This window comes from Ptychodera flava (genome assembly GCF_041260155.1).
Source record: "Ptychodera flava strain L36383 chromosome 23 unlocalized genomic scaffold, AS_Pfla_20210202 Scaffold_23__1_contigs__length_28996876_pilon, whole genome shotgun sequence".
NCBI classification, from domain to species: Eukaryota; Metazoa; Hemichordata; class Enteropneusta; family Ptychoderidae; genus Ptychodera; species Ptychodera flava.
The window spans coordinates 17,208,292-17,224,309 of NW_027248277.1; the positions used below are offsets into that span (position 1 = coordinate 17,208,292).

Here is a 16,018-nt window from a genome sequence, read left to right on the forward strand (position 1 = left end):
TTGTCTCTTGGTAAAACAGATACCTCTCTCCCTTTGGCCACTTGGTGGAGATATACACGATAGCTGCGACAGAGCAGAATCTAGACACTCATCAGGAACTGTTCGTCAGCTGCCCTCATGATTGAAAGAAATATGAGAGGAAATTTGCAATGCAAAATTCTATGAAAAGTTTGAATACAGTGAAAGCTGATCAGTGATTTTGCTGATGTTTTAGGAATGAAGTAAGTAATTTTACCCTTTCGCCATCATCAGGTTTGGTCTGAACCTTTTGTTATTGATAGTGATTTTTGGCCAGTTTACAGGAAAGTTGCAGTTACAGGTTACACATGATGTACAGCTATGTCTTTAAATAGATGAGGAGCAATTGAATAAAAAAAACCAGATTTTTCTTTCTGCCTACTGAGACAGCTAAGCAGTTGTTACAAAATATCTGTGATTCTACGGGTAATTCAAACACTACCTGTACAACCCTTTCAACAATATACTTTGGGGTATCCAAATCAACATACTGTCAAACATTTCAGATCTTGGAAGAAAGCAATGTTGACTCTGTATCAAACATCTGTGGCAATTAAAATTTAGCAGTGCACATTTTTTGTGGCTTCCCAGTGAAATACAGGTGACAGTGTTCCTTTGAAGGAATTTGTAATAGTTTTACTTATCACTGTCTGTTGATGGCATTGAGTCAATGTTCATAGCATTCTGTTGTCAGCTATTCAACTTTTCAGAAATCTCTCCCTCATTCACACATAAAGATTTGCCATCCATTTCATTGGCTACAGTTTTTCACCAAACTTTTGGCAAAACTCTGACAAAAATTTACAGGAGTATATTTTATAAAGGCAACAAAAATTATGCGCTCAAAGGGTTAATGCAGGGGTGAGTGGCATTGTTACCTCAGAAATTCTTTGTCTTTGATAAATGTCTCATCTTCCTCAGCTTGTAGCTTCTCTTCCAATTTCCGTCTGTATCTGTGGGTAAAAAGACCAGATATGAACTGTAAATGCTCACGTGTTTAATTATATATTGAAGTTATGTCTAAATTTGAACCTTTGCCACATGTTTGCAACTTCATTGAAAGTATTATGATCAACATAATGAACAATATTCACCACAGATTAACTCTAAAGGTCATTAAGTATTCAAATATGTAATTAGCTGAAATAGAAATAATTAATTTCTTTGACTGCTATCATTGTATCACCACTTTATATCAAGCAAGTGTAATTGCCTTTGGTCAAGTCCTTCAAACTATATATTCCAAACTTTGAAAGCTCATTAGATATGCAAACTATAAATTAGCTGACATGAAAACTTAAGTGCCAAATGACTATCAATATTGGTATAACCAGGGATAATCATCAATGTACATAGCATGTTATGCCAACTTTGATCAAATAAATCCAAGTATATATCCCTAATTAGGAAAGTTCATTAAATACACAAATTAAGAATTGGCTGAAGCAAAAATGCTTAATGCCTTTCAATAATGTTAGCCTACATAATAGTATCTTTAATGTACATAGCAAGTTTCATCAATTTTGGTCATGTAAATTCAAATATATATCCCTAATTTCAAAAATTCATTAAATATGCAAATTAGGAGCTGGATGAAGTAAAAATGCTCAATGACTTTCAGTAACGTCGTATCATAGTATCTTTATGTACATAGCAAGTTTCGTCAATTTCGGTCTAGTCAATACAGATAAATATCCCTGATTATGAAATTTCATTAAATATGCAAATAAGGAATTGGCTAATGTTCAAATGCTTAATGACTTTCAATAATGTTCTATCATAATATCTTTAATGTACATAGCCAGTTTCGTCGACTGTGGTCTCGTCAATTCAGATAAATACCCCTAATTAGGAAAGTTCATAAAATATGCAAATTAGGAATTGGCTGAAGTAAAAATGCTTAATGACATTTAATAATGTTCTATCATAGTATCTTTAATGTACAGAGCAAGTTTCATCAATTTTGGTCATGTAAATTCAAATATATATCCTTAATTTCAAAAGGTTATTAAATATGCAAATTAGGATTTGGATGAAGTAAAAATGCTTATTGACTTTCAGTAATGTTAAATCATAGTATCCTCAATATGCATACCAAGTTTCGTCAATTTTGATCGAGTAAATTCAGATATATATGCCTAATTAGTAGATTTCATTAAATATGCAAATTAGTAATTATCTTTCACGTCACCCCTTAATAACTTGCACAGCTGATATATCTTGATGTGATCAACATTTGTAGCAAATCTCATCAAATTGTGTGCAGTCGTTCTCAATGTATAGCCGTTTTTTTCTAAAATCATTAATTATGCAAATGAGCAAAAAGTAAGCAAGCCACACCCACCAAAAACTAATCAGTTCTTGCCATTTGCAAACTGAATTTATGTACCAGATTTGATTCTGATCTGATGAGCCGGTTTTGAGATATTGAGCACACAGACAGACAGACAGACAGACAGACAGACAGACAGACACACAGACAGACATCGCTGCGACATATGCTCACGTGTGTCAACACGTGAGCAAAAAATTAACCACTTTAACACTATGGTTTGGCCCAAATCAATTGTTATCAATGTAATTTTGGACCTGTTTACTGGGTATTGGGGTGAACAGCTTAAAGGTCTGGTGAAATGGTCCCGTTCGTGTGACTGAATATCTTCCAGGGGGTCAATACTATTACACTCGCAACAGAATTGCAACCTAAAAGTACGCGCAAGTGTTAATTTTTTTATATTTCTATGCGCGGCTTTCATGGGGTCATTTTGCGACACTCAGGTCACGCCCCATAGCGGGGATAATGGTTGGCCGTCTGTGACGTCACTGGTGTGTTCATTTACATCGAATAGCGGTCCAACGCCGCCTTATCTCTGCCCTGTATCCGCTAACAAAAACTGTTCGCGCTGCCCATTTGCCACGTTCGCCATTGCGAATCGAAATCCGAAGTGGCCCAAAAAAATCGATCCTAATTCACCACAGCGGCGAAACTGAATTTTGTTTAAAAAATATGGTAAAATAAAGAAAAAACGTGGGTTTTTTAGTCTTTTGTTAATCTGCGCTTCTCTCTCGGCGATTCGCAAAACTGTGTCTACTTCCGTATTATTGCGTTCTTTCCGTCGTACGTATTTGCAATCGTGCCAAGTCTCGCGAGAGATTTGACGTCATTTAGTCTAGTGTACAGCATGCATAAATGGCTCTCGCGAGAATTGAAACTAAGACACACGCAATCGAGCCCTCGACAAATTTGACGTCATTTTGTCTAGTGTACAGCGGGCATAGGAACGCTCGCTCGCGAGAATTGAAACTTTTGCTATACATAGCAGACATACGCATTTTAATCGAGGCAACAAGGTTCGGTGTTGCAGTTGGTTTACATTGCGGTCTAGATGTTCTGTGTTGTGGATTTTCATCACGGTCTTCAACATTCCATGTTGCGGTCGATTTGCATCGCGGTCCTCGTGGTCCGGTATTCCCCGTTGTTCTTCAATTTAATTGCCGTCCCAACGACGCGTTCCATGTTGCTGTCGATTTGTATCAAGGAGGACTCCACCTCCATGATTGGTATCGCGATCTCTACGTTCCGTGTTGTTGTTCGTTTTAATGGTAGTCTCAACATTCAGTGTTGCTGTTCATGCAGCTAATTTGCATCGTGGTCTCAACCTTCCGTGTTGTGGTTGTACTTGTAGTGCATTTTAATCACGGTCCCATTTACGTTCTAAGTTACTGTCGATTTGCATTGCGGTCTCGACGTTCCGTGTTGTAGACAAGTGCATTTTAATGGCAGTCACAACGTTCAGTGTTGGTGTTCATGCTGTTGATTTGCATTGCGGTCCCAACCTTCTGTGTAGCGAGTAGCGAGGCAGGCTCAGCCGAGGGACCGTGGCCGATCGTACGAACCAGCAGAGACAAGCACATCCTATGGTTCAAACACTCAACACTTGACGGGAACTAAAATAATTTACAGTTGAGCCGTTCATGTTTTTGCCGCTGTCACAGCCACCAAAAGAACAACGTTCTCCCATAGTGAATGAGGACACTATCCTGATCATGTAAGCGGAAACCCTAGAAGTTACCCCCCGTAGGGAGCTTACGGAGGTGTGAAATACTTTTAGTTCCCGTTATGAGATACGGCGTCGGGCAAACTTCGGAAAGCCGAAAAAAGTCGACTGGAGAGGCTCGGGGGACACGCCCACATTGCATTTTTCTTTTGCCATATTCATAATCACGCGCACTAAACGAAAAAAGAAATGAATGTAACTGTTTTATAGACCATCAACTGTATTTCTGTGAGTTTGCAACATGGGCATTTCACCAGACCTTTAAAATCTGACTGTGAAATGAGATATTTCTTTGTGAACAGGTTCGACATTTTCAAAAGTTTGCGAGAATAATAACATATGTTGACAATGAACTTTACACAGTCTACTCTTCTACCTGAGTTCAAATGATGTTTTTCTTTATTGTGTTGTCATAATCTGTATCCCTTTCTTCTCAATATAATCATAATGTTTTATTGCTTGCTTGTAAATGTAGGATTTACATCACATTTATGGCAATAAAAGTGTATTATAAAATAGGTTCAAACTTTAAAGATAAAGTAATACAGTAAAATAGCTAATAATAAATCTAACTAGGCATTTCTTTGTTTATATAAAGTAAAATTATAACCTGCAAATCGTTCATTAAAAGACATGAATGAATGAGGATTCAGTACGGAATTTGAGTTGCATAGTCGCATTTAGTTGAGTTACAGTACATTCCTTGCTGTAATTCTGAAGCACGCAAAATAAATTGGGGTCTTAAACCTTCCATGCCCCATCGCAAAAATAACTGAGGAATTATGTTTCTAGTGTGTAAGTTTTTATTATTGACAGCACCTCAGTCTGATAGGAATCTCTCTCAGATCCAACTGATGATGGATGCTGGCATGATGGAGCAAACACTATAAAAAAGTTGTACTTGAGTGTTCAATACATTTGCCATGGTTACAGATCCATATACAGTAATTATGCTAGTTTTAACAAAGTTGCCACTTCTGATGGATGATATGTACGTACACAGAGTTGTAAAAATCCACATTGTCAATTTGGTTCATACCCTTGTATATTTTGATCTGCACGATGGGCGGCAAAAATAAAACTAAGAAAATGTGATTACTTTAATATGATTGAACTGACAACATTTCAACACTATTGGCATTTACGCTATCTACATGTGGTTGCATTTTTTTTTTACAAATTGTAAAATTAAAATTTCTTTATTTTAAATTTGTCCACTTTCAACTTTTTGGTCTGGTTCTCCATTTCTACTTTCCATGACTAACAGCCATACCCAGTTGAACTCAATGGAACTCAAAACCTGCAGTCACTGAAATTTGAATCACCCAATCAGATCTATCGCGTTCAAAAGAGAAGCCAATCAAATTCATTGTTTGCCAATCATTTGTCCAATCACAGCTGCTGTTCTGTAACATCTTTCACACATGATACTCACATTTCACTCTCTGGGTTGAGTTCTTGGTTTCTACATCTCTCAAGTTTCTCTTCCAGATACTGTATTTTCCCAGCATCCAATGGGTCAATATGTTTCACCATGTATCGTATTCCTATGGTGATAAAATATTGCAACAAAAATACATGATTCAGTTCTTACAGGATGGGTAGAATTGAACTTGGTCCTATGAAATACTGACCTCTGACCTAAATCTGCCCTGATGAACACACTGCAACTGTGACCTTGAACTATTGACATTAAACGTACATTATGAGAACTTGTCTTTATCCTGTTTATATCTCTTGGATCTCCTGCATTCATCAATTTACACATATGTAACGGAATAAGCAGCTCACCAATTCTATGATCCAATGATACACTAAAACTGAATCACCAAGAATATGAAAGGTGACCTATGAACTCAGTATATTTTACAAAGATTGCACAAAATATTTGATTCTTTTCTTCACTGCCAAGCTCCTTCATTACTGTGTACGTGTATAGTCAAGAGGTATGTACAAGAACATTGTTACCAGCATTGGAATGAGAAGAAGTCTGAAAGTTTTTTTACCCTTTCACCATCATGGTTTAGCCCAAAACCCCACTGTTTTCAAGGGTCAATGTGGACCTGTTTACACTGGGAATGCGGGTGAAAAAGTTTCATAAACGTTCTGTAAATATACCAATGCCATCTTTGGCCCAGAACAAATGAAAATTATAGAAAGTACGTCAAAAAAAGTGAGAAATTCAGAAGTACATGTACATAAAACTCTCTGTAAACCAAAAACATTTCTACAACTGTATGTGTATTTTACAGGCAATGAGTCTATCACTTTCTGTGAAAAACTTTCTACCAGTGGAGTGTTGACCTATGATTCTCATTAGATCTGAAAACAGAGGGCCGGTTGCACGCTGGTGGCAGGAATTTTTTGAAATTTGGCAAATTCATTTTCTCAGATTTTTCATGGCATGCATATTTTTTTCCTCTAAATTTCCACACCTTTCATCAAAAACCTTCATGCCAACATTTTTTGTGAAAAGCATTATGGCTGCAAAATTTATATTAGTAATTTTATTCTGATAGGCTCCCCAACCCCTTATTTCCATTCCATTTTGGTACAACCTCTTTCAAAGATCTGAGGACAGACCGTTTAACCCTTTTCCTGCCAAGTCCATATTTCACTATCAGGTCAAGATGGTTAAAATTAATGAAACACAACATATTCCATATGGTGTATTTTAACATAATATTGAACATTTGAAGGCTGTTGAAAGCATAAATACTGTAAAATTGATTTTTATGGACTAAAAATGCTATAACAGACCAAGCCAAGTGGGTGAAAATACGTCATGTTTTGGCTCAATACCGCTTTTTACTGACTTGGCTGATGGGGAAGTGATACTGTCTGGCAGGAAAAGGGTTAAAGACTCATATAAGAAGTAAAACACACACTGTTAAAGTATAAAAATGTCATAAAATCTGAGACATACTTTTGATCTGTTCCACCGTCTGCTTCAGAAGATCTCTGTTGCTCTTGCCAACCAATGCCTCGGTGACATAACTGAAATCAACACATGACATATTACCAACTGTGACAATGGGAGTTACTATACTACTAGCTTTTATGATCAATGGCTTTCTTTGCACAGTGCAACACCATCAAGACAAAAAAATAATTTTTATAAAGACAGGAACTCGTTAGGTAGAGATGGTCTTCCAACGAAAGACGATAAGGCTGGTGAGGGGGCTATTTTGTTTTCTCTCAGATTATGACCCTGGCCCTCCAAGTATCTTTGTATTCTGTTAGCCTAATGTAGAGTTCTAACAGATGAGTATGAATCCGCTGGAGAATACTCCTTTTCTCAGTGAAAAGGTTTTCTCCTAGCTTCATACTCACCTGTTAGGCTCCCTCCCACCTCCCTTACTACTCATAACCTGGTGTATATTGAGGTGATGGGTGTCTCGAACATAAACTGAGTCCTCACTGAGTGGTGATGTCAGTGACACAGGGTGGGTGAGTTTATTTTTATCGACAGGTAAAACAGCTTGTAAGAGAACATATAGCCTACTAGTGCTAACAGGTGAATGCGCCGGAGAAATGTCATTTCTTTCTGCTCTGAGTGTAACTTCACTGATATCAATGCCCCTCAGCTTGAATACAGCTGAATTATATTACTTCAGCCTTTTTTTAACTTTTTGTGAACCTTTCACAAAACAATGTCACCATTACTAGAGAATTTAATGTCTTGCCACTTGCTTTGCATGTTCCAGTAGTTACAGATTAAGTTACTGAAAAGTTTAAACTGCTGTGCCAAACTTTTACAACTAAAAATTGTTCATTCCAGTAAAGCCCTCACAGATGGAATTTTTATGAACATTAAATTTGGAAGATCTGTTCTCAAAACTGTCATTCCCTCAAACACCAACATTAGCATCTGTACTTTCACTATAATGTCACTTACATTTCTTGTTAAATTTATTCTAACATATTATACACTACCAAACGGGTACAACAACTTTAAGTAATTCTTATACATGTATTCTCCCCCTCCCCTATCTTTTCAGGGGTTTTCCAAATGTTTTGACAAATTACACCATGAATGTCTCCTTTGCCAGTAAACATGAATTGTAAACAAGTTTATACATGAATTGAGATAGTAGGGAGATAATATTGAGATATTATTGAGGGTTATTTATGGTACATCACTGTAAACAGAAGCAGACAACAAAACAGAATTTCTCTTAACTTGTGATCATGATTTAGGAAAGGTATAATGGTCAAAATTTGCTACAAACAATTGCTTTCACGACCAGTTTTCTGCTCGGAAAAAGTCAAAAATCTTCTTGCAGAATGTCAGACGGTCCAAGCTAATCTTGAAAAATGTCAGTACATTTATGATTCATATCACAGTATACACTGTATCATTGAACATGCCTATTAAATACAAATCTACTGCTTGAGGGCTCCCTTCAATTCAGCCAGCCACCACACCACAACATCCCTGAAGAAAGTCTGCCATACCAATTCATAGAAGAATTATGCAATCCACTTTGAACAAATTATTCAATATACATAAAAAGTTTACACAAGTCTTCAACTGAAAAGAACTTGCTTGTAAATCTTTTGCACTTTGTGCTCAAATGTAATTTTAAATTTAATAAATTTCCTGTTGTTTTTCTATTTCAACAATTTTTCTTTCATGGCTAAAAACTGTGCATTTGTTTATAATCCAAGCTCACTAACTAGCAAAACTTAATTACCACTCTTTTCGTGATAAGTTACAGATACTTTAACTCATTAAAATTACAGTTTTTCCTTTAAAACCTGACACAGATGGTTTACCTTAAGAATGACAAAATACCTTGTCACTTTTCCCTTAAAAAGTATATATGACTGTATCAATGTACATGAAATATCAGTTCATGTTGTTTTCTCATCCAGAATTCTCTAAAGAAACAAGAAAAGGATCACATTTTTGTCATAATTTGTGTATAATTTAGGAATTTCATAATAATGAATACAACTTGCCAACAAGAATTACAATTTGAAAACATCTAGATATCTCTGATATATTAAAGTTATATATATCTGGCCAAAGCATCATGTTTTTGTCATTGTGTATACTTGGAATGTCACAATGAATGATTTGCCAACTAGACTTTCAATTTGCAAACATACCCATATCTCTGATATATAACTCTGATGACATTAAAGTTACATACCAAAAGACCACGCCAAAATAAAACTGAATGAGACAATTCCTGGCTGGTACCATGCATTTCATTCAACTATGGGCACATAGCTTAATACTTGTGACACCAAAACAAATCCATCTTACATCCCCATCCCTCGCTGAAGAAACTCACCTGTCCTCAAAAGCCCTAGGCAACATATGTGATATGCTATTGTTGAAGAAATGACCTCTGACCCTAGACAAGTATGTACATGTATTCAATAGTCTAAGAATTGATCGCGTGATCAAGAAGTAGGTCATCAAGAACACCTAATGTTAGTGTAAAGTGCTGTAATTTGCACTAGTTCAGAATGTTAATAACTTATTGGTCACATGACACCACGATCTATATCTGCAATGCTAAGGGGCCTTATTTGCCAACAGCTATCAGCTCAGTACCTGTCTACAGATGGTTTACTCAGACACACCTATGCACAATGGCTGCTGCATCTGATCGCAAAGTTTTGGAAGAAATCGGTGAAGATTTCCTGTGTTGTACCATCTGTCTGGAGCAGTTCAAGTCTCCTAAAATTCTACCATGTCTGCATACATTCTGTGAGCAGTGTTTAGTCACACTGGTTGAGAAGACTGGATCTCTAAACTGTCCAGAATGTCGACAGCAATATCAGCTTCCTGTTGGAGGAGTGCCAGCGATAAAAGGCAACTTCTTTATGAGCAATCTGATTGAGATATTCAAGCAACGACTGGAGTCTATGCAGGGAACTGAGATCAAATGTGAAGCTTGTCAAGAAAATACAGCAACTCACAGGTGTGTGGAGTGCAAATATTATCTTTGTAACATATGTCTTAAGGCGCATGGAAAACTACCACTCACAAGGACACATCAACTGATAACCATTGGAGAATATGAAACAGCTATGACAACCAGTCCACTGGTTACGCTACAAGCAGTGGAATATTGCAATGTCCACACCAAGAATGAGGTCAAATTCTACTGTGAAACCTGTCAGGTACCTGTCTGTACAGACTGCACCATAGTCAAACATCGCATACCAGAACATGTACACAGAGACTTGAAAGATGCAGCAGATGAGTATCTTACAGAATTGAAAGCCATGGTTGACAAACTGAAAGTGAAAGAACAGGAAGCTGAAAAGAACAAAACCCTGGCCAAGCAGATACACACTGATCTTACAGAGCAGTGCAGCAGAGAAGAAAGGAAGGTGAGAATGAAAGCAGAAGAAATCATCAAGAAAATAAAGAGAGAAGAGCAGAGACTGATAGATGAACTGAAAAACAATTACAAAATGAAAATTAAAAGAGCAGCTGTTGATATTGATGAGATGGAATTAAAACATGGTAACATTAAGAATGCAGGAAATTACATAGAGACACTAATGCATCATGGGAATGCTGCTCAACTTCTCTCAACAAGGGGTGATGTTGGCTCTCGCATCAGACAACTGATTACCATGGAAATTATAGCAAAGGTTGAACATGAGGACTTCGTATTCACTCCACATGACGAATTCTCTGAACATGGAATTCTGGGAATACTGAAATCTGATGTGTGTATGTCAAAGTGTACAGTTGAAAACATTCCAAAACAACTCCTGAAAGGTGACTCTGCAGACCTACTGATCACAACCAGAGATTCCACAGTAAAACAAGTCATCCCAAAACAACAAGTTAAAGCCAAGGTAAGAAAACCTGATGCATCATGGGAAGACATCAATGTAGCAGATAACAGAGATGGTACACACAGAGTTACAGTGACTGGACAATTGGATGGAAAATATCAAGTTACCATGACAATAGAAATCAACCAATACCAGGCTGTCCTGTCATCATACCTGTCACCAAAGGATTGGTGAAGACCATTGGCAGAAAAGGAAGTGCCGAGGGACAGTACAGGTCTCCCAATGGTGTGGCCATAAACAAAGACAGAGACGTTGTCACAGCTGATTATGCCAATGATAGGTTGCAGATAACCACCAGGGAGGGAACATTGAAGAAAAATTTGGAATTCAAACAGTTTAAGAAGCTTTTCAAACCAATTGATATAGTTATGTCAAGTGATAATACATACTATAGTTTAGATGACAACAATAAGCAAGTAGTTGTCAGTGATGAGAATGGACATGTCATCAGATGCTTTGGACAAAATGAGTTGAAAGATCCAAGGGGTATTGGGATTAGTCCTGTAGATGGCAATGTCTATGTGACAGATAATGGTGGGCATTGTGTCAGGGTTTATACACAACATGGCAAATACCTTAGGTCATTTGGGTCAGAAGGTAAAGGTCAAGGGCAATTCAATGTCCCTGGGGTGTAGTCATAGCAACTACTGGAATGGTATTTGTAGCAGACTACAATAACCAGCGTATCCAGGTATTCAATGCAGATGACCAGTATTTGTATTCCTTTGATTGTCAGAGTGGGGATGGTAAGATGAGATACCCAAGGGGAATAGCAATTGAAAATGATAAATATGTCTATGTTACTACTGAGGTCTCCAGTAGTCTACTGAAGTTTGAGAGTAGTGGTAAGTTTGTTTGTCGTATTGATAGTGATAGTGATGGGCTGACCTGGCCCACTGGTATAGCACTGACAGATGATGTACCTTGCAGGGTGGTTGTAGCTGATACAGACAACCATTGCATCAAAGTGTTTGTACAGTGATAACATCACAATAAATTGTACCAGACTGTTTTTTGATTGATATCAGTTACAGCAAAGATTGATAACTGGAATATTAAATCAGGTGAATGAAGGCGATAAATGGATTACTTAGTTCAATATATCATCCCGAGATAAATTGCCGATAACACCATAAAAATACACTAGAAATTAATTTCAGCAAGTTGTCAAAATATTGCACTTCCTTATATCATAATCATTATAGGATTGGGTTTTGCCTTAGACAGAAAGAACATGAAAAAAATGATAATTACACTAGGTTTTTCCCATATTCCATGAACTCCTTTACAAAAGATTTTAAAAATTAGTTTTAATTTGTTCTCAGTTTAGTTTACCATGGCATCATGCGTAAAATAATGATCAACTTGACAGACGTCTCTTGCATTTATTCCGTTATTCCATTTGTAAAAGTGCAATGACTTCCATGTTTTCGAATGTTTGACAAAAGTACTTTTATTTTTGTACATTATTCTGTTGTTGATACAAGTCAAGAGACATGATCATAGTCTGTAGAATGCTTTCTTTGGTCATTTTGAAAATTTCTTAGTATACCAATTTCTGGCAGTTTTCAAGAAATAACCAGATGTGAATTGAAAATGTTTCTGTATTTTTAGTGCTGGTATTTGTATTGTGTGCAGTTGTCTGTAAACAAAAAATTACCTACATGATCCACTTAGGATGGTAGTTCATGACAGTGTTATGGATGTAAAACCTCTTCAAGTAGGTAAAAGCAGTTGCCTGCAGAGATAATGAAATGTACAAAAAGATAGAGATATGACAGTCAGACAAAAACAGATACACTTATGAATACAAATTGTCATCTTGCACAATTAAGATTCAAAGGGAGGTGTTGGAATTAAATAGAACAGATCTCAATTTGTTTTGGAAATATTACATGATGTACGATATATATCTGCAAGCTTATTATGTCTTTGGACAGTGCATATTTTAAAAAAAACTTACCTACCAAATCCAAACAGCACTACCGGTAAGTTCACGAGTAAAAAGTTACATTCATTGGTTTAAGCAGTGCATGATTTCATAACGACACAATCAAATATGCTGTCAAAAATTGAAGCACAATTAAAATATTGTGCTTCCTTACATCAGAATTGCATTGAGGTTTTGTGCTTTAGACAATTATTGAACATGTAAACAATAATAAAATAACAAGTTTTTTATCCATTCTTCAATGAAACTCCTTTTTAAAAGATTCTGATAATTAGTTTAAGTTTGTCAAAAATTTAGTTGACCATTACATCATAGGTAATATCATAATCAACCCTGATACACATCTTTGCATTTATTCCATTTCCATTAAACAAAGTAACTTCATATTTTCTATTGTTAGGTCATATTTGGTTTTACATATAAATACCAAAAAGAGCTTATATGATGAGTCTAAATGTCTGTATATTTGTGGGTATGTGCAGATGTATGTCCGTCACACACAAAGGCTCCCATACCGCCAAAGCTAAAGTCTCAGTATTTGGTGAACAGGTAGATGTAGGGGTTGAGATGTGAATTTGTTTAATGAACACATCAGTGTCAAAAGTGCAAATGAGGTAAGAAAAAGCGAAATTCTGAAACAGGCTTGAAACAGGCTTACTCCACTGACTTGAGTCATTTCCTGTCATTGTCATTGAACTGTTACATATTAACAGACCTGCTCAAACCATAGACAGTAGAGGGGAGAAAGACCGTCTATGGTCAAACTAAGGCAGTAAGGGGGCTAGCTGCCTTTCTGCTATGCATGTTGCTAAAGTTGACCTCCAGTACCTAAAGTTTCAGACCTTAATTACTTTTGTCATTCTTGTTTTTCTGGTTTAAATATTTCTTGTTGTTTTTCTGGTTGTACTGTGCAGAAATCATTGTCATAACATCAAAGTAGAATTTTCCTGCACTGAACAGATAGAAACAACATTTATTGTTGATCTTTGGTACCCATACTGGTATGTACCAATTCTGATCAAATTTGAGCGACACCGTATAATTGCGGTATTTTTTTTAGAAATTCACTTTCCTTTCAGTACTTTATTCAGTTGTTGAGACATTTACAGTTTTGTCAAGAAATTTCAGTAATATCATTTGTTAACGTTGAGAATATTGAAAGAATTTTTTGTGTCACTTGCTGTATTAAAGACATAAAAGCAAATGTTAATTGAAAATTTTGCTGTGTTTCAATGCCTCTATTTTTTAGTGTACTCAGTTGTTTGTTAGTTAAAACTTGTTTTCTCTGACAATGCTGGCATGTCTATTAGTTTTCCCATCACACTCACAAAAGGTTGTACATAGTGTCCGAGTATACTAGAAAATTTTACACATGTTAGGGTCCTATATTGATCTTTGCTTAGGGTGCGGCATGTAGAAGTTGATAGTGGTGTAATTTTTGTCTAAGATGTCACATGTAATCAGTGCCATATTTGATACTGATAAAACATGAAAACTGAAGAAAATGATATACCGGTAACTGCTAGAGATTTAGATCAACTTTATGGAATTTTGTGGAACGCTGTAAAATAATATGACTGACATTATCAATAAATGATATTGAAAATAAATAATTCAAAATAATTTTATGTTTATATCTCTATTAAATTACCTGGTTCACAGTAACAGGTAGGACTGCCTTTTGGCCACCAAGGTATGGATGATTGGCTTGAAAATTTTCATTAGCACCTCATGTTAGGGTCATAAATGGAGGTCTTTGATAGGGTGACTGTAGAAGTTGAATTAAGCTTTGCTGGTTTTATTTTTCTATGATGTCATATATAAACAATGTTATATGTAAACCTGTCAAGAAGTCGAAATTGAAAACAATTATATGACTGTTTAATACAGATTTGGCTTAATCTTTTGAAAATTGGTTGGAAGTACAAATCAATCTGACCGACCTAAATGATGTTGAGAATGCATGATTAATAATAATTTTACAAATTTTAATTCCAATTTTTGTTTAAAATTTCATGGTTCACTTTACTCTGCAGGGACTGCTATTCGGCATCCAAGAAAATTAGGTATCTATATCATGTATATGGGCATATCATTCATTCCCTAATCCAAAGTATGAGGAAGGTCACCCCCTGGATATTTAACACCCTGACATTGTTGGGCGAAGGGGTTAGTAAATGTTGGGTAAATGTCCAGTGGAACTGTCCTGGAATACCATAGGTGATACAAAATCCCCATGTATGGTATGAGCTGATTTCCTGAGTGCTTGGTCAGTACTCGCATCTGATATAAAAGACACGTTGTCTCATTAGCATATTTTGTCAATGAATCCTGACCTTTGACCTTTCAAGATGTGTAATGTTTTTTAGAATTTTTTGTGGACTTTGCATGCTCTGTTTCAAAGTAAGAAAAGAAATCCTGACAAAGTTTCTTTCCCAGTCCTGTTTACCCTTTCACCACCATGGTTTGGCCCAAACCCATTGCCATCAATGGTGATTGGAGACCTGTTCACAGGGAACTGGGGTTGTACAGGTTAAATTAATGACTTAGGGAAAATTGCAAGTTTTTAAATGGAAAAAGAAACATTGCAAAATTAACTTAGCTTCCTACTTCTTATATCTTACAAGTTTTTCTGTTCATGAAGAGGTAAGGTTGACTTTTTTATCAGTCAAAAATCCTGCTACAGTAGTTCAAGCTATCTTCAATAACCAGTCACTATGTAACATAATTACACTGTAAAACTGAATACACGTACATGCATCAATGGAACTTCCATTGAGTACATAATAAATACATTGTGATCGGGATGACCTTTGCACTTCACTATTGATGATGTCAAGGATCAAACAATCTTTTACAAATGTCATTTGAAATGATAAGCAATCTTTTCGATGCCCATCAATCACACTTGTCACTTTTCAGTATTTTGACTTTAATTTGTTATACTTCTAGGCAATGTCATGAGATGAAAACAGATGTCCTACAAAGTTCAATCTGATCAAGCAGAAGATTGTGATGATTCCGAAAGTTGAAACTATGACATGAAGTAATTTGACATTCAAGGATTGTCCATTTTGCAAACTAACCAAAATGCACAGAAACATGTTCAGGGCCTGTAATTTTGATTTTGATTATAAACAATAATGCACAAAAGCAACAA

General features: G+C 36.1%; 1 protein-coding gene across 2 annotated transcripts in view; it reads right to left on the minus strand.

The window, feature by feature from the left end:
* Nucleotides 1-884: 884 nt before the first annotated feature.
* LOC139123513 (cyclin-H-like) overlaps nucleotides 885-16,018 on the minus strand; it is a 44,510-nt gene continuing 29,376 nt past the window's right edge. Inside the window, exons 6-9 of one of the 2 annotated variants that reach the window (XM_070689680.1) lie at nucleotides 12,572-12,645; nucleotides 7,003-7,073; nucleotides 5,512-5,623; nucleotides 885-971 (exon numbers count right to left, since the gene is read on the minus strand). In XM_070689680.1, the coding sequence (XP_070545781.1) occupies nucleotides 893-971; nucleotides 5,512-5,623; nucleotides 7,003-7,073; nucleotides 12,572-12,645 (336 nt within the window). In that variant the 3' untranslated portion in view covers nucleotides 885-892. The remainder of the gene's footprint in view (nucleotides 972-5,511; nucleotides 5,624-7,002; nucleotides 7,074-12,571; nucleotides 12,646-16,018) is intronic. The other variant, XM_070689678.1, reaches the window with a different exon arrangement.